A 22,632-nucleotide genomic window follows, 5' to 3' on the forward strand; every position below is an offset into this window, starting at 1 on the left:
CATCAAGACTTCGGACCCCGACAGATATTCTGCAAACTTCTCGGTCATCGCCCACACCAATGCCAGCAGTTCCAGCTTGAAGGAGCTGTAGTTGCCTGGGTTTGTTCCAAGTCGTGAAGACCCCGGCTCACGTAGGCTATCACTCCCTCCTTTCCTTCCTGTATTTGTGATAGAACGACCCCCATACCATGTATATTTCCATCGGTGTGAAGAATGAAGGGCTGGGAGAAATCCACATAGGCGAGAATTGAGGCCTCAGTCAGGGCCATTTTTAAAGCTTTAAAGGCTTCTTCCTGGCTGCTTCCCGGCTGCTTCCCCATTGAATAGCTCGATTCTTGGAACCAGACGGTACTCCCTTTAATAGCTTCAGCAGCAGATTAGCAATACGAGTGAAATTCTTTACAAACTTTCAGTAGTACCCAGTGAGCCCCAGGAAGGCCCAGACATCTTTCAATGTTTTCGGGGTGGGCCAATCTTGCACAGCTGCTACCTTCTCACACATAGTTTTCACTCCTTCAGCGGATACAACGTGTCCCAGGTACTCAATTTTTTTGTGGAAAAGATGACATTTTTGAGGCTTCACGTTCAGGCCATGGGTCTACAACCGGCACAACACTTGCTCCAGCTGCGCCGATGCTCCTCAAAAGGTGGCCCCATAAAGGATGATATGCCTCGAAGTTTAAGACTCCCAGGCATCTTTCCATTGATCACTGAAATGTCCTTGGAGCTTAAGTCAGGCCAAAGGGCATTCTGTTGACCTCGAACAATCCCATGGGCAGTATGAACGCTGTCTTTGGCCAGTCGTACTCAGCCATGGGCACCTGCCAGTACCCACTGGCCAGATCCAAAGACAAAAAATACTTTGCCTTTCTCAAGGCTTACAATGATTCCTCAATTCTGGGCAATGGGTAGGAGTCCTGCACCATAAAAGCATTTAGTCATCTGATGCAGTCGACACAGAAACGCAGAGTCCATCTTTCTTCTGAACTAGAACAATGGGATCGGCCCATGGGCTCTGACTCTACCTTATGACTCCGCTCTGCAGCATGTGGGCCAACATTTCTTTCACTTCCTTCTACATCTGAGGTGGGTTCTGTCGGTATCTTTCCCGAATCGGTGCAGCACTTCCTTTGGGTATTTTTTGGGTCATGGCGGTAGCGCTCCAGTACAGCTTCCACTGTTGTACCTGTTGTGGTGAGAGTCGCGTCAATTCGGCCCGCATCTGTTCTAAGATTCGACGGCCCTCCTTCATGCTTTCAGGTGGGAGTTCGGGTGTCATTGTAACAGCTAGGTTCCATGGGTCTCCTTGCATTACTGCCAACTGCACCGCCTCCGGTTGTATCAATTTTTCCAGCATTCCCAGTACCTGAGCCACTTCACTCCTAGGTGGAAGGGTGAGATTATCTTCTCCCAGGTTGACGCACCCCACCACAACGTTACCATCATGGACTGTAGCTAAGGTCCAAGCGATGAGGAGTCCTGGGGATACCTGATCTATCGATGTCAGTCACGCAATCCACACTGCAGTCACTGGCACAGTGCACTTATTGGTCACTCAAAAATTATTCAGTCCAACATCAAAGGATCCTCGCAGTTTACAGAAATATAATTCCAGCCATGACAGTCATATACACAATGAAGACAACATATAACAATCCTTCGACTCCTGAAATATTATACTTGTCACTTTATCCAATTTCATTCGACAATTGTTAGTTATACATCTAAAGACACATTGAAGCATACAATAGACAACAAATTATCTTATAACTCTATAAATTCAATCATACACAAAAAAATCCAAACAATATCAGAGGTTTGATAAGAATGGTCTTGTAGGACTACTACGTACCCATCTTGGACCACCAGAAAGCACTGAAACTTTGTAACACAAAGGGCTACTCACCGTGGGGTCCAGTTAACCATCTTGGCTTTCGGCATGTAATGTTGAGGTAGCCCCTTCCAAAGAGAGCTGATTTGGGTCGAGATATAAACTATCTCCAGATCTGCCATTATTAATTTAAAATTAAAATGAAATAAAATAAGTACGATGCATCGGAGGCAAGAAAACACATAGCCAGTGTCTGTCCGTGTACAATTCTTGTGTGGTTCTCAGGTGCCCAGTCACAAGTCTTTATGGCTACTTTCACACTAGCGTTTTTTTGCATACGTCGCAATGCGTCGTTTTGGCGAAAAAACGCATCCTGCAAAGTTGTCTGCAGGATGCGTTTTTTTCCCCACAGATTTACATTGGCGACGCATTGCGACGTATGCACACACGTTGCAACCGTCGTGCGACGGTTGCGTCGTGTTTTGGCGGACCGCCGGCAGCAAAAAACGTTACATGTAACTTTTTTTGTGCCGACGGTCCACCATTTCCGACCGCGCATGCGCGGCTGGAACTCCGCCCCCACCTCCCCGCACCTCACAATGGGGCAGCGGATGTGTGGAAAAACAGCATCCGCTGCACCCGTTGTGCGGCGCAAACAGCGCTAGCGTCGGTAACCTCGGCCCGACGCTCTGCGACGGGCCGAGTACGACGCTAGTGTGAAAGTAGCCTATTACAACCACAGAGATAAGGAAAGTGGGAATGGCTTCTTACATTAGAGATTTAAGTTGGGAAAAACAAAATTCAGACTGCTTCTACCCAGATCTATACATTTTAGAGACAAAGGATTGTTTGCCACACAGACACCTCTATATCAGTGACAGCGCCCGGTGTTAGTGACCGTCCTCCGCCTACGAGGCTGATAATGAGCGGTCAGATCGGCGGAGGAGGCCGCGGTGGAGTTTTGTGGCTTTTCCTCCTGATAAATGTTGATATTTGGCAGAATTTAGTGATTGTCGTTCTCTCGTCCCCTGTGATTTCCATCTTCTCCTTCATCATGAAGACGCCGGCAGGATCCCTCCAGCTGATCCAGTGTTCATCCCTCCTCCTCCTGAATGACCCCGAGGATGGACGAGGACAGGGATGAGACCACCAGAAGATTATTCCGCTTCGCCCTGGAGATCATCTCCCTGCTGAGCGGAGAGGTAACTCCTCTACATTTCTATCAGCTTTATTGTGTTCTGTGACAAGTCCGACATCGGGAGGAGGAAATCCAGAATAGAGAGAAGGATTCTTTCCTGTAAGAGCAGTGATTGTGTGGAGCGCTCTGCCCGGAGGAGTTGTCATGGGGATTCCCTATAAGAGCTGTAGAGGGGCCGGGATGTCTGTCCGGAGGGGAATAATATTCCCGGTTATGGCCCCAGATTACTGGAGACTGTTATTGATCCCGGGATTTCTACTGATTGTCAGATCTGGAGTCGGGAAGGAATTCTTCTCCCTAAGTGTCTCTCTCCATACACAGGATTACACAATAGTGAGGAAGACACCGGGGGACGGTGTGACTCCCATCATCCATCTCCAGGAGTCAGGAGGGCGGAGCCCGGGCCCCATCACAGAGCCTCCCCCGCACTCCCTGCTACATGAGAGGAACAAGAAGATCCTGGAGCTCAGCAACAAGATGATTGAGCTGCTGAGCGGAGAGGTGACTGCTGGGAGATTATACAGGACAGGAGGATTCTGGGTGATGAGCGGAGAGCTGACTGCTGGGACATTATACAGGACTGGAGGATTCTGGGTGATGAGCGGAGAGGTGACTGCTGGGACATTATACAGGACTGGAGGATTCTGGGTGATGAGCGGAGAGCTGACTGCTGGGACATTATACAGGACTGGAGGATTCTGGGTGATGAGCGGAGAGGTGACTACTGGGACATTATACAGGACGGCACTGGAGGATTCTGGGTGATGAGCGGAGAGGTGACTGCTGGGACATTATACAGGACTGGAGGATTCTGGGTGATGAGGGGAGAGGTGACTGCTGAAACATTATACAGCACTGGATGATTCTGGGTGATGAGCGGAGAGGTGACTGCTGGGACATTATACAGGACTGGAGGATTCTGGGTGATGAGGGGAGAGGTGACTGCTGGGACATTATACAGCACTGGAGGATTCTGGGTGATGAGCGGAGAGGTGACTGCTGGGACATTATACAGGACTGGAGGATTCTGGGTGATGAGCGGAGAGGTGACTGCTGGGACATTATACAGGAAGGCACTGGAGGATTCTGGGTGATGAGCGGAGAGGTGACTGCTGGGACATTATACAGGACAGCACTGGAGGATTCTGGGTGATGAGCGGAGAGGTGACTGCTGGGATATTATACAGCACTGGAGGATTCTGAGTGATGAGCGGAGAGGTGACTGCTGGGACATTATACAGCACTGGAGGATTCTGAGTGATGAGCGGAGAGGTGACTGCTGGGACATTATACAGCACTGGAGGATTCTGAGTGATGAGCGGAGAGGTGACTGCTGGGACATTATACAGCACTGGATGATTCTGGGTGATGAGCGGACAGGTGACTGCTGGGACATTATACAGGACGGCACTGGAGGATTCTGGGTGATGAGCGGAGAGGTGACTGCTGGGACATTATACAGGACAGCACTGGAGGATTCTGGGTGATGAGCGGAGAGGTGACTGCTGGGATATTATACAGGACGGCACTGGAGGATTCTGGGTGATGAGCGGAGAGGTGACTGCTGGGACATTATACAGCACTGGAGGATTCTGAGTGATGAGCGGAGAGGTGACTGCTGGGACATTATACAGCACTGGATGATTCTGGGTGATGAGCGGAGAGGTGACTGCTGGGACATTATACAGGACTGGAGGATTCTGGGTGATGAGCGGAGAGGTGACTGCTGGGACATTATACAGCACTGGAGGATTCTGGGTGATGACCGGAGAGGTGACTGCTGGGACATTATACAGGACTGGAGGATTCTGGGTGATGAGCGGAGAGGTGACTGCTGGGACATTATACAGCACTGGAGGATTCTGGGTGATGAGCGGAGAGGTGACTGCTGGGACATTATACAGCACTGGAGGATTCTGGGTGATGACCGGAGAGGTGACTGCTGGGACATTATACAGGACTGGAGGATTCTGGGTGATGAGCGGACAGGTGACTGCTGGGACATTATACAGCACTGGAGGATTCTGGGTGATGAGCGGAGAGGTGACTGCTGGGACATTATACAGGACTGGAGGATTCTGGGTGATGAGCGGAGAGGTGACTGCTGGGACATTATACAGCACTGGAGGATTCTGGGTGATGAGCGGAGAGGTGACTGCTGGGACATTATACAGGACTGGAGGATTCTGGGTGATGAGCGGAGAGGTGACTGCTGGGACATTATACAGCACTGGAGGATTCTGGGTGATGAGGGGAGAGGTGACTGCTGAAACATTATACAGCACTGGATGATTCTGGGTGATGAGCGGAGAGGTGACTGCTGGGACATTATACAGGACTGGAGGATTCTGGGTGATGAGGGGAGAGGTGACTGCTGGGACATTATACAGCACTGGAGGATTCTGGGTGATGAGCGGAGAGGTGACTGCTGGGACATTATACAGGACTGGAGGATTCTGGGTGATGAGCGGAGAGGTGACTACTGGGACATTATACAGGACGGCACTGGAGGATTCTGGGTGATGAGCGGAGAGGTGACTGCTGGGACATTATACAGCAATGGAGGATTCTGGGTGATGAGCGGACAGGTGACTGCTGGGACATTATACAGGAAGGCACTGGAGGATTCTGGGTGATGAGCGGAGAGGTGACTGCTGGGACATTATACAGGACAGCACTGGAGGATTCTGGGTGATGAGCGGAGAGGTGACTGCTGGGATATTATACAGGACGGCACTGGAGGATTCTGGGTGATGAGCGGAGAGGTGACTGCTGGGACATTATACAGCACTGGAGGATTCTGAGTGATGAGCGGAGAGGTGACTGCTGGGACATTATACAGCACTGGATGATTCTGGGTGATGAGCGGACAGGTGACTGCTGGGACATTATACAGGACGGCACTGGAGGATTCTGGGTGATGAGCGGAGAGGTGACTGCTGGGACATTATACAGGACAGCACTGGAGGATTCTGGGTGATGAGCGGAGAGGTGACTGCTGGGATATTATACAGGACGGCACTGGAGGATTCTGGGTGATGAGCGGAGAGGTGACTGCTGGGACATTATACAGCACTGGAGGATTCTGAGTGATGAGCGGAGAGGTGACTGCTGGGACATTATACAGCACTGGATGATTCTGGGTGATGAGCGGAGAGGTGACTGCTGGGACATTATACAGGACTGGAGGATTCTGGGTGATGAGCGGAGAGGTGACTGCTGGGACATTATACAGCACTGGAGGATTCTGGGTGATGACCGGAGAGGTGACTGCTGGGACATTATACAGGACTGGAGGATTCTGGGTGATGAGCGGAGAGGTGACTGCTGGGACATTATACAGCACTGGAGGATTCTGGGTGATGACCGGAGAGGTGACTGCTGGGACATTATACAGGACTGGAGGATTCTGGGTGATGAGCGGAGAGGTGACTGCTGGGACATTATACAGCACTGGAGGATTCTGGGTGATGAGCGGAGAGGTGACTGCTGGGACATTATACAGGACTGGAGGATTCTGGGTGATGAGCGGAGAGGTGACTGCTGGGACATTATACAGCACTGGAGGATTCTGGGTGATGAGCGGAGAGGTGACTGCTGGGACATTATACAGGACTGGAGGATTCTGGGTGATGAGCGGAGAGGTGACTGCTGGGACATTATACAGCACTGGAGGATTCTGGGTGATGAGCGGAGAGATTACTGCTGGGACATTATACAGGACGGCACTGGAGGATTCTGGGTGATGAGCGGAGAGGTGACTACTGGGACATTATACAGGACGGCACTGGAGGATTCTGGGTGATGAGCGGAGAGGTGACTGCTGGGACATTATACAGCACTGGAGGATTCTGGGTGATGAGCGGAGAGGTGACTGCTGGGACATTATACAGGACAGCACTGGAGGATTCTGGGTGATGAGCGGAGAGGTGACTGCTGGGACATTATACAGGATGGCAAAGGAGGATTCTGGGTGGTGACTGCTGGGACATTATACAGGACTGGAGGATTCTGGGTGATGACCGGAGAGGTGGCTGCTTGGACATTATACAGGACGGCACTGGAGGATTCTGAGTGATAAGCGGACAGGTGACTGCTGGGACATTATACAGGAAGGCACTGGAGGATTCTGGGTGATGAGCGGAGAGGTGACTGCTGGGACATTATACAGGACGGCACTGGAGGATTCTGGGTGATGAGCGGAGAGGTGACTGCTGGGACATTATACAGGACAGCACTGGAGGATTCTGGGTGATGAGCGGAGAGGTGACTGCTGGGATATTATACAGGACGGCACTGGAGGATTCTGGGTGATGAGCGGAGAGGTGACTGCTGGGACATTATACAGCACTGGAGGATTCTGAGTGATGAGCGGAGAGGTGACTGATGGGACATTATACAGCACTGGATGATTCTGGGTGATGAGCGGAGAGGTGACTGCTGGGACATACAGCACTGGAGGATTCTGGGTGATGAGCGGAGAGGTGACTGCTGGGACATTATACAGGACTGGAGGATTCTGGGTGATGAGCGGAGAGGTGACTGGTGGGACATTATACAGCACTGGAGGATTCTGGGTGATGAGCGGAGAGGTGACTGCTGGGACATTATACAGGACTGGAGGATTCTGGGTGATGAGCGGAGAGGTGACTGCTGGGACATTATACAGCACTGGAGGATTCTGGGTGATGAGCGGAGAGGTGACTGCTGGGACATTATACAGGACGGCACTGGAGGATTCTGGGTGATGAGCGGAGAGGTGACTACTAGGACATTATACAGGACGGCACTGGAGGATTCTGGGTGATGAGCGGAGAGGTGACTGCTGGGACATTATACAGGACAGCACTGGAGGATTCTGGGTGATGAGCGGAGAGGTGACTGCTGGGACATTATACAGGATGGCAAAGGAGGATTCTGGGTGGTGACTGCTGGGACATTATACAGGACTGGAGGATTCTGGGTGATGACCGGAGAGGTGGCTGCTTGGACATTATACAGGACGGCACTGGAGGATTCTGAGTGATAAGCGGACAGGTGACAGCTGGGACATTATACAGGACGGCACAGGAGGATTTTGGGTGATGATGTTATTTTCTATCCATACGTACTTCTTTCCTCTTGCATCTCCCTTGCATACCTGAATGGTCAATCTAACCCCTCCTCCTCTTTATGACCTGGCTTAACTGTGAATATGTGCTCTGGACACACAGGCCCACATCCCCTCTCAGCAGGGAGCCCTTAGGTGCACACAAATTCAAAGCCATGAGTCTGACCATCTTTCAAATTACTGATTTCTATTTACTCTGGATTAGACTAGAATTGGACTGGAATTGACTGGTAGGTAAAGGAATAGAAAACTACTATAATATTTATTTTTCTTTTTACATTAACCCCTATACTACTTTATTTCTTCCTATCTCCTGTAATCTCTCCACCCAGTAAGGAACTAGTCATTTCTCCCTCCATCCTCCCCAGCCACCTCACCTCCTCCACAGAACTGTTCCTCCACATATAATCATCTTTCTCCAGACACACACGGCCACATCATGTCCTATCCTGCTCCCAACTTCTAGCGCTCTGTCTACTGCTCCTCATTGCTGGCGACGTATCCCCTAATTGTGGCCCTCCTCAACACATCCCCACACTCATTTATAACCACCTGCCACAATCCTCTACACGTCTTCGCAACCACGATAACCTCATACCCATTCATCCAGCCCCCGCTCCCCCTACCTGGAGCACTATGGAACGCACGCTCTGTCTGCAACAAACTGTCATTTATCCATGACCTCTTTATCACTAACAAACTCTCCTTCCTCGAAATCACTGAACACTGACTCACCCCCTCTGACTCAGCCTCTCCAGCTGCACTTTCTTATGGCGGACTCAATCTGTCTCACACCCCTCACCCCACCAGCAAACGTGGTGGAGGAGTTGGCTTGCTCCTGTCCGAAACAAGCTCCTTTACCCCAATTCCACTACCACCCTTCACTACTCTAACCTTGTTTGAGGTTAAATCCGTCCGCATCTACTCCCCCTCCAACCTCAAGCTAGCTGTCATTTACCACCCCCCAGAACTAGCCATCTCCACCTTTCTTGACCACTTCACCACCTGGCTACTTCATTTCCTCTCAGCTGACATCCCCACTATCATCATGGGTGACTTCAATATCCCCATTGACTCTTACACCCCTGCTGCCTCTAAACTTTTATCGCTCACTGCCTCCTTTGGTCTCACTCAATGATGCTCCTGAGCCACCCACAAAGTTGGCCACACACTGGACCTCATCTTCACCCGCCTCTGTTCCCTTACTAATCTCACTAACTCACCCCTCCCCCTGTCTGACCACAACCTACTGACATTCTCTTCCCTCTCCTCTACTAGTGCGAAACCCCCACTCCACAAACTCACTCACCCTCGCAGAAATCTCAAACACCTAAATTTCCACTCAATCTCTGAGTCCCTTCTCCCTCTTACAGACATAGCTTCCTTCCATGACACAGATGCTGCTGCCACTTTTTATAACACCACAATAACAGCAAAACTTGATTCGGTCTCCCCGCTCACACATAGCAAAACTCGTACAGTCATCAGGCAGCCCTGGCTGACCAGCCTGATTAAAGAACTGAGACAGGCTTCCGGGGTCGCTGAGAGGAGATGGAAGAGATCTCATTCTGCTGAGCACTTTATCGCATATAAGCAGTACCTCACCAGCTTCCAGTCCACTCTCACTGCCTCAAAGCAAACCTACTTCTCATCTCTCATATCCTCCCTGACTCACAATCCTAAACAGCTCTTAAACAATTTCAATTCTCTACTCCGTTCTCCAGCACCTCCCTCTCCTCTCATTTCTGCTGAAGACTTTGCCTCTTTCTTTACGCAGAAGATCAATAACATCAGACAAAGCTTTGGCTCTCCGCCCCCAATGCACCTCCTCTTGACTGCTCATCCCTGTTCTTCCAAAGCCAGCTTCTCCACCATGACAGAAGATCAGCTCTCCGCCCTTCTGTCAAGATCCCATCTCATCACTTACACGCTTTACCCGCTCCCACCTCATCCCTAACCTCACCAAAGTCTTCATCCCAACCCTAACAAAACGCTTCAACCTCTCACTTACAAACAGTGTCTTCCCCTCATCCTTCCAACATGCATCAATCACACCTATCCTCAAAAAACCCTCCCTCGACCCATCCTCTGTGTCCAGCTATCGCCCAATATCCCTTCTCCCTTATGCCTCCAAACCACTGGAGCAACACATCCATCTTGATCTGTCCTCCCACCTCTCCTCCGGCTCCCTCTTTGACCGGTTACAATCTGGCTTCCGGCCACATCACTCAACTCAAACTGCCCTAACTAAAGTGACCAACGACCTACTAATTCGATCTTCTCATTATCTCCTTCTCTACTCTTCTCCCATCTCTTCCTCCCACAATCGCATACAAGACTTCTCCCGTGCTTCACCTATACTCTGGAACTCTCTACCCCAACACATCAGGTTCTCTCCTACCTTCAAAAGGAACCTGAAGACCCACCTCTTCCGACAATCCTACAACCTGCAGCGATCCTCTGTTTGCTGAACCACCGCATGACCAACTCTATCCTTTCCTAGTGTATCCTCACCCATCCCCTTAAGACTGTGAGCCCTCGCAGGCAGGGTCCTCTGTCCTCCTGTACTTGTGTATTCCTTGTTTTACTCATGTTTATTGTACTTGTCTATATTTGCCCCGTTCACATGTAAAGCGCCATGGAATAAATGGTGCTATAAAAATGTATAATAATAATAATCACTGGAGAGTTGACTGTTGGGACATTATACTGGATGACACTGGAGGATTCTAGGTGATGACTGGAGAGGTGACTGTTGGGACATTATACTGGATGGCACTGGAGGATTCAGGGAGGTGACCGAAGAGATGACTGCTGGGACATCATACAGGATGTCACTGGAGGATTCTGGGTGATGAACGGAGAAGAGACTGCTGGGACATTATACAGGATGGCACTGGAGGATTCTGGGTGATGACTGGAGAGGTGACTTCTGGGACATTATACTGGATGGCACCGGGGGATTCTGGGCGATGAGCGGAGAGGTGACTGCTGGGACATTATACAGAATGGCACTGTAGGATTCTGGGTGATGAGCAGAGAGGTGACTGCTGGGACATTATACAGGACGGCACTGGAGGATTCTGGGTGATGAGCGGAGAGGTGACTGCTGGGACATTATACAGCACTGGAGGATTCTGGGTGATGACGGTGTCGCTGTTGTCAGGTTCCTATAAGGTGTCAGGACGTCGCTATCTATCTCTCCATGGAGGAGTGGGAGTATCTAGAAGGACACCAGGATCGGTACCAGGACGTGATGATGGAGGAGCTCCGGCCTCTTACACCACGAGGTGAGAAGCGAGGCTCCTTGTTGGCTCCGGTGGATGTGATGACGTCTCTCCGGCGTCGTCCTATAATAGATGATTTTCCTCCAGACTTGCTCTGGTTTTCTCTACGTTTTCTCCGTCTGACAACAGATTTCATTTCCCTGATTATTTTCTTCTGATCTGTGAGTCGCGGTTTCTCCGCTGTCGTCTTCATCAGTCTTGAGTCTTCGTCCTCGGCGGCTTCTTTCAGAAACTTTCTCCTTCCTTAGAGCATCGGTCACATTTTGTCTGCAGATGTCCCGTCCTTCTGTCCGTTCTCTCCTGTGAGTTCTTTCGGTCCCTAAGTCTGTCATGGATTCATATTCAACAGAGTCGGGGTTACTTTACGGGTGATTTTCCACCTAATTCGCTGTCGCTCGTCCATCCCTCAGAATCGGTGCAGGCTCAATGTCGTCATCAGTCGTGGTCAGTGTCCGGCTCCTCCCTCTTGGCTGACACTTGTCTCCTTCCTTGGACTTCTCCTTCATTCTCTTTCTCTTTTTTTGTGACAAATCCCTTTCTCCGTTCTGTGCACAAAGTCCTGGATAAATATCGGCACCGGACCGTCCCTCAGACCTGGAGACACGAGTCGCTGTCCTGACATAAAGATGGGACGTGGTGGAGCCGATCACCCGTCAGTCTGACATGGAGGCTTTCCATCCGTTCTCCAGCCTCCGCGTCTATTCACCACTCGCTCTGCAGGTGTAGAAGCCAGAACTCTCCGTACTGGAGGAGAAGGTCAGATCACCACGCAGGGGACTAGAGCACCCATCCACATAAAGGGAACCTGTCATGTAAAATAACATTAACTTTCAGACATGGGGTTAACCTGTAGGTTAAAAATAGTTTAAACTTGCCCGGCCCCTGCACTGAGAGCCCCTCTGCCTGGAGGAAGTTAACTTTATTCCCCGGCAGCTTTCGGCTTCCAGCCATAGAGGTGCGGTCGGTGCGGCTTCAGTGACTCCTCAGTATATAGTGAGCAGCGGCGGAATCTGCGCCCCAGCAGTGACTGACAGCCGGCTCTAAAGCTGAGCCATAATGCGGAGCCGGCTGTCAGTCAGTGCCGGGGGCGCGGAAATTGCCGCTCTCAATACACTTAACGTTGACTGTAGCTGCAGCTGCTGAAACTCTGACTGAAAGCTGAACACTGCCAGGTGGAATAAGATTCATTTCCTCCCGGCAGTGGGGCTGTCAGTGCTGACACCGACAAGTTAAAAATTCTGTTATCTTGCATGCAGATTACCCCATATCTGCAGTCTATTAGCATTATTATAAGACAGGTTCCCTTTAAATGGCACTGTCAGGCTGTCGGCAGCAGTGAAGTGGTTAAATGGCAGCAATCAGAGCTCACTCCACAGACACGCACCTGGCGTCCTCCATGTATGAAGACCAGATAACAGGAAGGGGTTAAAGAGACATCCGCTCTTCCTCTTCATGGGGTCTGAGGAGAGCGATATAAGTGGGCTGGTGACGCAGGTGTTGGCCCTGCAGGGACATCGGGCCGCACAATGCTGGTAATAATCAGTGTAAGTCTCCCGTAAAGGGTTGTTTCTTCAGTAGAATATGTATTATGGGGCTTTTCTGTGGACTCTGACCAGACAATCTCTCCTTGGTTCCCCGTGTACATCAGTAAGCGCCCATGACCCCGGCGTCTGCTCTCTAGTGTCCTCTCGTATTACACATTGATAATCACTAGCCTCTGCGTACCGGGGGCTCCCCACAACACCGTCTTCCCGAGCGCTGTGACCGTTAGTCATACATGTGCACTTTTTTTCTCCTTCAGAGTCAGACTCCCATCTTTCCGCGCACTTTCTGCCTATTTTAGTGTTTATATCGAGGCGAATGTTGAGATTTTTCTCTAGTTAAAGAGGAATAAAAACGCAGTAACTCGTCTTTTAATAGGAGGACGGCAGGTTCTCTCCTCTTAGGCTATGTTCACACTGGGCGTTTTGCTGCTTTTTTAAGCTAATTTTCAGCTGCGTTTTACAGTACCAGCTATGTCTATGACGTTTCAGAAATCTCGTGCACACAGCTTTATTTGTCATCAGTATTTTGTGCTTTGCATGGTTTCTTGGACATAGAGCAGGTCACTTCTTTCAGCATTTTTTCAGTGTTTTTGACCCATTGACTTGAGTGGGTGATGAAAAAACGCTGCAAAATGCACCAAAAACGCAAGTATTATTTTTTTAAGCGTTTTTTCATGCTGAAACCTCATTCTTAGAAATAGGACTTTTTTTTGTCTATGCTAAACTTTATCAGCATCCACAAGAGACAAATCTGGGACCTCAGGACCAGTGGTGAGGACCACAACAATGCAATTTAGTCCCTGATACATAAACCTAGAATTACCGGTTCTGAGAGACGTGTCTGATATATAGACAGATACGCGGCAGGTCATGTATTCAGTCTGTGTGTCTCCACAGATGGATCCAGGAGGAGAAATCCACCAGAGAGATGTCCCCGTCCTCTGTATCCCCAGGACTGTCCGGAGGAGAATCACAACATCCCGGAGGATCATCAGGTAGATGACACTGAAGCCCCCACAACATCTGACCATGAAGTGATGGGACCTGAGCTCATCTTACATTTTTCTTTTTAGGGTGAAGATCTGATTGATATTCAGGTTGAGGTTATACATGGAGGACAAGAGGCGATCGCAATATGGGCCGATCAGCAGGGTGAGGAGGGGAGACTGTCATGTCTGTTCTGTGGTCACCTACTACTACTCCCATCATCTTATCACATGACACAATCTACAGTGGCATGTACAAAGTTTGGGCACCCCTGGTCAAAATTATTCTTATTGTGAACAGTTAAGCAAGTTGAAGATGACATGATCTCTAAAAGGCCTAAAGTTAAATTGATACACTTTGTTTGTGTATTATGTTCTCTGAGAACTATCATCAACCTGAGGAAGCTCAAATGATGGGTCATGAATTGCTCTTTCAAGATGGAATTAGTAAACATGGCTATAAAACTGTTGTTCCAAGACTGCTTCATGACGGTCATAGACTTAAAAGATACTTATTACCACATCCCAATCCATCAGGACCATCAAAAGTTCCTAAGGGTGGCTCTACATGTCCAGGAATAGGTCAGGCACTACCAGTATGCAGCCCTCCCATTCGGTCTGTCAGTAACTCCAAGGGTGTTTAGAAAGGTGATGTCAGAGGTGATGTCCTACCTTCGTTCTCGGGACATTGTTATCATCCCCTTCCTTATAGTAGGGAGGTCGGAAGATCACTGTGTAGAACAAGTGAGGGAAGTGACTATGATCCTAAAGGAGCTAGGCTGGGTGGGAAATACCTTCAAGTCAAGGCTAACACCGGAAAAAATACAATCCTTCCTGTGGTTGGTTCTGGACTCCGAGCGCCAGCTCTGTCTCCTACCAGAGAACAAAATAAAATAATGGGACTGGCACTGTCAGCAATACAGCAGCCCACAATGACACTGAGAAAGACAATGTCCTTGCTAGGATCCCTAACATCCTGTATACCGTCAGTGGGATGGGCTCAATTTCACCTAAGGCAGCTACAGTGGGATGTGCTGTCGGCACAATGGTCGTTAAAACGGCATTTAGAAGGAAAAGTAGATCTTTCCTTAGCAATAAGAGACTTCCTTGCCTGGTGGACAGTGAGAGAGCATCTGGCGTCAGGGGTCCAGTAGCTGAGGCAGGTGGAGGATGTGATCACGACAGATGCAAGCGGTACTGGATGGGGAGCACATCTAAGGTCCCAGTCAGTGCAGGGAACCTGGTCTCTAGAAGAGGATCAGGGTTCAAACGTGAAGTAGCTGTGGGCTGTGGAAAAGGCCTTAAGATACTTTCTTCCCTTCCTTCAGGGTCGCCACGCCCAGGTCATGTCGCACAATCATGCTGTGGTGGCTTGTTTCAACCACCAAGGGGGAACAAGGTCCTATACCCTTATGGGGGCAGCCAGCATCCTGTTGCAGCTAGCAGAACAACACTTGCTATCTCTCACGGCTCTTCACATAAGGGGTATAGAAAACACGAAAACAGACTTCCTGAGTCACAAGAAACTGAGACAAGGAAAATGGTCCCTAAACCCTCGAGTGTTCCATTAAATAGTGCAGGCTTGGGGCACGACAGAGACAGACCTGTTTGCCAGTTTATACAACAGGAAAGTGAGGAACTTCTGCTCCATAAATCCAAGAGAAAATCCATTTGCTTTAGATGCCCTTCAAATACCTTGGAAGTTCAGCATGGCCTATGCATTTCCCCTGATAGCAATGATTCCAGCAGTCGTGAGAAAGATCAGAGAAGATCAGGAGAGAGTAATTCTCATTGCTCCATTTTTGCTGAGGAGACCATGGTTCTCCCTTCTAAGGTGGATGTCGGTTACCGATCCATGGATTCTACTAGAGATCCTGGACCTGACTACCCAGGAACCAGTGTGCCACTCTCAAGTGAAGGGTTTCCATCTGGCAGCATGGAATTTGAGAGGACTTTATGAGTCGGCAAGGGTTCTCACCAGGGCTAGTCTCCACCCTGTTGAAGAGTAGGAAACCGATTGCATCAAAGACCTAAGGTAGAACATGGAAGAAATTCCTGGAGTTCTTAGGGCAACCTGTGGGCGGATGAAGCTCTGGTAGGGGCTACTCTAGAATTTCTACAGTTGGGGTTGCAACTAGGGTTAGCAGCTAATGCTCTCAAGGCACAGGTGTCGGCATTGGGTGCCTTGTATAATTGCAACCTAGCATCCAATAGATGGGTGTCCTGATTCATTAAATCCTGTAGTAGATCTAGACCGGTTATAGTTCCAAAAATTCCACCATGGGACCTGAGCCTAGTTTTAGAGGCACTAACTAGGGAACCTTTCGAGCCCTTTCAGGAAGTATCTGCAAAATTCCTCACTCTTAAATAGTGTTGCTAGTGACCTTAACATCAGCCCATGGGGTGAGTAACATACAAGCCCTGTCTGCCCCCCATACACGCAAGTGTTTGAAGACAAGGTGGTTTTAAGACCAGATCCGGCCTATCTCCCCAAAGTAATTCTTAAATTTGATAGGAGCCAGGAGATCCCCTTGCCCTCGTTCTGTGATAACCCTTAAAATCCAGGGGAGGAAAAATTCCATACTTTAGACGTGTGGAGGTCCATGTTGGAATTCATGTCCATAACTAGTCAATGGAGGAAAGATCAGTCCCTATTTGTAACCTTCCAGGGTAGCAGAAAGAGATACTGGGCATCTAAGGGTACCATTGCCAGATGGATCACGGAGGCCATTAGCTTATCCTACTCTGCGAGTGGGGCTCCGGTTCCAGAAGGCATTAAGGCTCACTACACCAGAAAAGGCAGAGGTATTGATTGATCAGATCTGTAAGGCCGCTACCTGGTCCTCACCACCTACTTTCTTTAAGCACTACAGACTGAAACTGTCCTTCTCAGCTGATCTAACCTTTGGTAGAAGGGTGCTACAAGCGGTGGTCCCTCCCTATGGTGTTTTTTTTCATTTTCCAAAACTCTCTCAGGTGTGCTGTCATGGGTGAAGGGAAAATACTCAGGTTACTTACCGGTAGCCATTTTCTTCAGAACCCATGACAGCACCTGTATATTTCCCCCCCCCCCCCTTCTCACTCCTTCGGTGTGCACTATACAGCTCTGGCAAAAATTAAGAGACCACTACATCAAAACCCTGTCATGGGCAGCACAATCTCCAGACCTGAGCCCCATTGAAAACCTCTAGAAAGTAATCAAGAGGATGATGGATAGTCACAAGCCATCCAACAAAGAAGAACTGCTGACATTATTGTACCAGGAGCAGTGTGAAAGACTGGTGGAAAGCTGCCAAGACGCATGAAAGCTGTGATTAAAAATCATGGTTATTCCACAAAATATTGATTTCTGAACTCTTCCCGAGTTAAAACATTAGTATTGTTGTTTCTAAATGATTATGAACTTGTTTTCTTTGCATTATTTGAGGTCTGAAAGCACTGTTTTTTTTTATTTTAACCATTTTTCTTTGTCAGAAAAAAAATACTCAATTTGTTGCTTGGAAATTCAGAGACATGTTGTCAGAAGTTTATAGAATAAAACAACAATTTACATTTTACTCAAAAATATACTGTACCTATAAAGAGAAAAATCAGAGAAACTGAACATTTTGCAGTGGTCTCTTAATTTTTGCCAGAGTTGTAGTTTGGGTGCTTTTTTTGTTGATATAATGTGGTGTTGGTTTGCCATGTGAAAGTAACCGGAGGGCCTCTCATGCTCTGTAACCCAACTGAAGCGAGGGAGAGGTACTGCCCTTTTATTTTCAGTAGGTTTCCTGTCCTGGCTGGGAGGATCCCTCTCTCAGGTGTGCTGTTATGGGTTCCAGAAAAAACGGCTGCCTGTAATTAACCTTGGTGTTTTTGCCTAAAATACAAAGGAAATGTGTAATTTTTAGTTTTAGGGCTTTTAGAGAACATTTAATCTTCAACTTGCTTAACTGTTCACAATAACAGTAATTTTGCCCAGGAGTGCCCAAACTTTTATATGCCATTGTATTCTGTCACTGTGTATTTCCTACAGATGGAGTCATGGAAAGAAATCCACCAGCGAAATCTCCCCGTCCTCTGTATTCCCTGAATTGTCCACAGGAGAATCACAGTATCCTGGAGGATCATCAGGTAGATGGCGCTGAGCTCTGTACCAGATCTGTATATGGGGAGACATTTCGACCGTGTGTGAGTGACGGGAAGGAGGAGATTCCAGTAGATGTTTCCACAGGTGTGTAATAATGGCTGGCATGTGACGATGATGACCGGTGTGTGATATCGTTTAAAAGTCTCTGATGCAGTGAGGCTTTGTCCGCTGTCCACATCACAGCAGAAACGTCCGGTGATGGCGCGGCTGCTCCTGTACAGAGTCTGGTGGTGCACCAATGAATAATGGGGCCGTCTTCACATCTTCTTAATGATTTAGAAAGCACATGTTTAATTTTCCTGATGATACCTTTTTTAATATTACTTCTATTTTTACTTACATATTTTCTTACACAAGTTTCTTGCTGCCATATAAATGACCTGAGCTTGTGATTCAGACAGAACTTCCGCCAGAAGATTACTGACACTGAGGCAGATGAAGGCACTGTGGACACTGTCTGTCCTATGATGTGACGATGTCTATCTTTCTAGGCTTGTATAAATGCACGGTCGACCAGTGTTGTGCACCTTTGAAAAGAAAGACACCACTTATCTGAGTCCACAGTAACTCTGCTTCCTCATTATAGTGAATGGATCTCTCGGGGATGTCATCTGAATTACATATTTTGTAGATTTAGATGGAAACCCCGATGTAAGTGCTCAGCGTAGAGCCTCACAGGATAAATGCTCAAGGCACAAAAACAAATTTCCACTCAGGTTCCTCGTTTCTTAACAGAAATATTGGGGGTGTCCACATTACTGGTAGCACAAAGGCTCTGGAAAAGTGATGTGGCTCCCATCAACAGAAATCCAGCAAAATGTACCCCTCCTCCTGAGCCCCACAGTGTGCCTAAACCACAGTTAGTATCCACATGTTTGGCATTACTGTAAGGGAGGAGCCCCACGTAATTTACAGGGTGCATGTCTCCAGAATCATGAGCTGGGCATATTCTACGTGTGCTGCAATGTAATGGGCACCACAACGTACTGGGCACCACAACGTACTGGGCACTATAGTGTACAGAGTACTAGAATGTACGGGACACTACAGTGACATATTTTCATTTAGCAACATCCATTGCTTCTCGTTTCTGGAAATCACACATGGAGTCAAAATCGTCACCACACCTGTAGATAAATTCCCAGAGTGGTGTAATTTTCAAAATGGGGTCAATTGAGAGGGAATTCTCTTCTTCTGCCACTTAGGGGCTCTGTATATGGAGTCCGCAAACTATTCTACAAAAATTTGTTCTCAAAGAGTCAAATAGCTCTTCTTCCCTCCCGAGTCTCACCATGTGGCTAAGCAGTACTGTACAGACACATATGGGGTATTGTCACATTGAGCAGAAATTGTGTAACAAATTATGTGGTCATTTTTACCGATTTTTCCTTTGTGAAAATGAAAAATTTGGGCCCAAAACAGTTTTTTTTTTTTTTTGGGGGGGGGGGGGGAGGGGATTCATTTGTAACCCCTTCAAGAGCTTGGAGTTTTTCGTTTTAGCATTTCCATTTTTTGCTCCTTGTCCTCCCAGAGCCATAACTTTTTTATTTTCTTGGGCAACATGTCCATGTGAGGGATTGTTATTTGTAAGATGAGTTTTACTTTTGAACTACATCATCGGTTTTACCATATTGTGTACTGGAAAATGGGAGAAAATATAAAAAAGTGCAATTCACCAATTGCTTTTTGGATTTCTTTGTTTTTTACCATGTTCCCTAAATGCTAAAATTGCCCCGCCACTATGATCCTCCTGGTCATTATGAGTTTGCAGAGACCAAACATGTCTAGGTTCTCTTTTATTTAAGTGGTGAAAAAAAATCTAAAGATTGCTCCACTCTTCTGAACCTACGGTCAGGCTTTCAGATACTTTTTACGGGGGAAGGAGAAGTTCTATACATTCAGGGAGAGTTGTAAGCTGCTTCTCTCCCTTAGTTCCTCTGGGGATGAGAGTCAACGGATAGGGATAATTATTTAGTTATTCCGGGAGGGTCCTCAGTCTTGGGTTTTTTGTTACCTGACACTGCCCCTGAACGTGTACCTATGGACAGGTTTTTTGAGGCTTTAGGACTGATTTTTGATGAACCAGACCGGGTCAGGGTGGCAGAGGACGTGATCATGGGTCTCTCCCAGGGTAGACTCGCTGCCAAATGGTATTGCTGAGAGTTTAGATGGTGGTCCACCAAAGTGTCCTGGAACAACTCTGCCAGTTTAGAAATTGACTGTCAGATCATCTTAAGGACACTCTGGCTCTCCGTCAGCCACCCAGTTCTTTGGAGGGGGCCATGACTCAGGCTATTTGTATGGATTGGAGATTGTGGGAGAGAGGTGTAATCCAGCGACAGGTTCCAGTATACCGTTGTACGTCCGAGGTGGTGCCATATACGGAACCATTGGAGGTTGGGGCCACTAACCTCAAGAAGAAGGAGAGGAAGCAGCGTCGCGATTGGAGACTATGTTTCTATTGTGGAAATCCAGGACATTGGAAGAAGGACTGCCCCCCCCCTTGCCCATCGAATAACAAGCTACCGAGTCTGGGTGATAGTCAAGGAGGTCACCCAGACTCTCAGGTACCTTTTTCCTGATGTCAAAACTGTTTTTGGAGGTGGAACTTAGTTATGGGGACTGTTACACACCCACTTCAGCCTTCGTGGACTGTGGGTCATCCATGAACTTTATTGACTCACGCTTGGTGTCCAAGAGTAAGATTAGGCTTGAAACACCAATTCACATCATTGCTATTGACGAGACTCCGCTGGGTAAAAATATTGTTAAATTTGTCTCGGAGGAATTTCTCCTCAAGGTGGATTCCTTGAATCAGGAACGTATTTGATGTTATGTTCTGGATAATCTGCCAACGGGACTGGTGTTGGGATTCCCTTGGTTACAGCTGCACAATCCTGTTATTGACTGGGAATCTTGGTATATTGTGAAATGAGGTCCTAACTGTTCTGAACGTTGTCTTTCTGCTGTGCTGGTGTCGTCCGTTAATCTGGAGGGTATTCCAGAGTACCTGAAGAATTTTAAGGACGTGTTTTCCGAAAAAGAGGCTGAGGTTTTGCCACCACATCGCCCCTATGATTGTGCTGTCAATCTCATTCTGGGTGCTAAATTGCCCAAGGCCCGTCTGTACAATCTTTTTGGCCCAGAACGTTCTGCTATGAAAGAGTATGTCTCTTAAAGTTTACATAAAGGTCACATCCGTCCCTGCCTCTCCTGTGGCTGCGGAATTTTTTTTTGTTAAGAAAACAGATGGTGATTGTCACGGTGCCACTCCGTGCCGCCGCATCTGCCGCTCTTCCCTCTGCTCGCCGGCATACTTACACGTCCCGGCGCGCTCCTGCTGTGTGCGCGCGCCTTTCGGTCACCTCTACTCCAGACTCGCCGCCAGTCCCTGGGTCTTGTCAGGTGCACCTCTCACTCCAACTCCTTCTGCACACGCGCACTTCCTCGCTCTGGTCTGCAGACGCTGCGTTCCTCCACTCTATGACTCTGGAGGATCCTGACCCAGAAGTCCTGCAGCACACAGCCTATTTAAGGTGACTCTTTCCTCTGCTCCATGCCTGATTGTCATTTGTTTTTCATGTCACCCAGGTCCCTCTTTGCTCTGCATTCTCCGCCATAGCCAGCCTGTCCTGTGTCTCCGCCATAGCCAGCCTGTCCTGTGTCTCCGCCCTAGCCAGTCTGTCCTGTGTCTCCGCCATAGCCAGTCTGTCCTGTGTCTTCGCCATAGCCAGTCTGCCCTGTGTCTCCGCCCTAGCCAGTCTGTCCTGTGTCTCCGCCCTAGCCAGTCTGTCCTGTGTCTCCGCCATAGCCAGTCTGTCATGTGTCTCCGCCATAGCCAGTCTGCCCTGTGTCTCCGCCATAGCCAGTCAGTCCTGTGTCTCCGCCATAGCCAGTCAGTCCTGTGTCTCCGCCATAGCCAGTCTGCTCTGTGTCTCTGCCATAGCCAGTCTGTCCTGTGTCTCCGCCATATCCTGCTTGTCCTGTGTCTCCGCCATATTCAACCTGTCCTGTGTCCCCACCGTGCCCAGCCTGCTCTGTGTCTTTTCTATACCCAGCCGATCCAGCTTCTTCCTGCTCCTACTTCCAGTCCCCGGGTATCAGCTTCTGCGGCAATAGTCTCCCTCGGGCCTGCCCCTAACGCTCCCTGTATTGGGGCTGGTCCACCTGGTCAGCTCACCCTTGGGAGGTTCGTTGTCGTAGTTCTGCAGGTTCACTTTAGGAGTTCCAAAAGATCTTACAGTGGTTTACGCCCTTACCTCAATTTTCGTCAACTAAATAAGATTACGGTGAGAAATACCTACCCTCTCCTGCTTATCCCTGATCTGTTCAACCAATTGTCTGGGGCTAAGTGGTTTTCCAAGTTGGACCTCAGGGGAGCGTATAATCTTATCCGTATTTGAGAGGGGATGAGTGGAAAACATCATTTCTCACCTCTGAGTGTTTATTTGAAAACCTGGTCATGCCCTTTGGTCTAATGCACTAGCGGTGTTTCAGACTTTCATTAATAATGTTTTTTCTGACTTCATTGGTATTGGACATCC

The 22,632-nt window shown here is 48.6% G+C and overlaps 2 protein-coding genes across 3 annotated transcripts in view; both read left to right on the forward strand.

Moving 5' to 3' along the window:
- LOC143793566 (gastrula zinc finger protein XlCGF66.1-like) overlaps positions 1-22,632 on the forward strand; it is a 56,372-nt gene that overhangs the window by 16,193 nt on the left and 17,547 nt on the right. The window contains exons 2-7 of one of the 2 annotated variants that reach the window (XM_077280640.1): positions 2,892-3,033; positions 3,351-3,530; positions 11,306-11,429; positions 13,868-13,965; positions 14,044-14,122; positions 17,975-18,172. In XM_077280640.1, coding sequence (XP_077136755.1) covers positions 2,944-3,033; positions 3,351-3,530; positions 11,306-11,429; positions 13,868-13,965; positions 14,044-14,122; positions 17,975-18,172 — 769 coding nt within the window. In that variant the 5' untranslated portion in view covers positions 2,892-2,943. Of the gene's footprint in view, positions 1-2,891; positions 3,034-3,227; positions 3,531-11,305; positions 11,430-13,867; positions 13,966-14,043; positions 14,123-17,974; positions 18,173-22,632 lie in introns of those variants that run through there. The other variant, XM_077280639.1, reaches the window with a different exon arrangement.
- LOC143793494 (oocyte zinc finger protein XlCOF8.4-like) overlaps positions 1-22,632 on the forward strand; it is a 159,873-nt gene that overhangs the window by 3,187 nt on the left and 134,054 nt on the right. The gene's annotated exons all lie outside the window — the stretch shown is intronic.

Source organism: Ranitomeya variabilis, chromosome 1 (genome assembly GCF_051348905.1).
Source record: "Ranitomeya variabilis isolate aRanVar5 chromosome 1, aRanVar5.hap1, whole genome shotgun sequence".
Taxonomy (NCBI): domain Eukaryota; kingdom Metazoa; phylum Chordata; class Amphibia; order Anura; family Dendrobatidae; genus Ranitomeya; species Ranitomeya variabilis.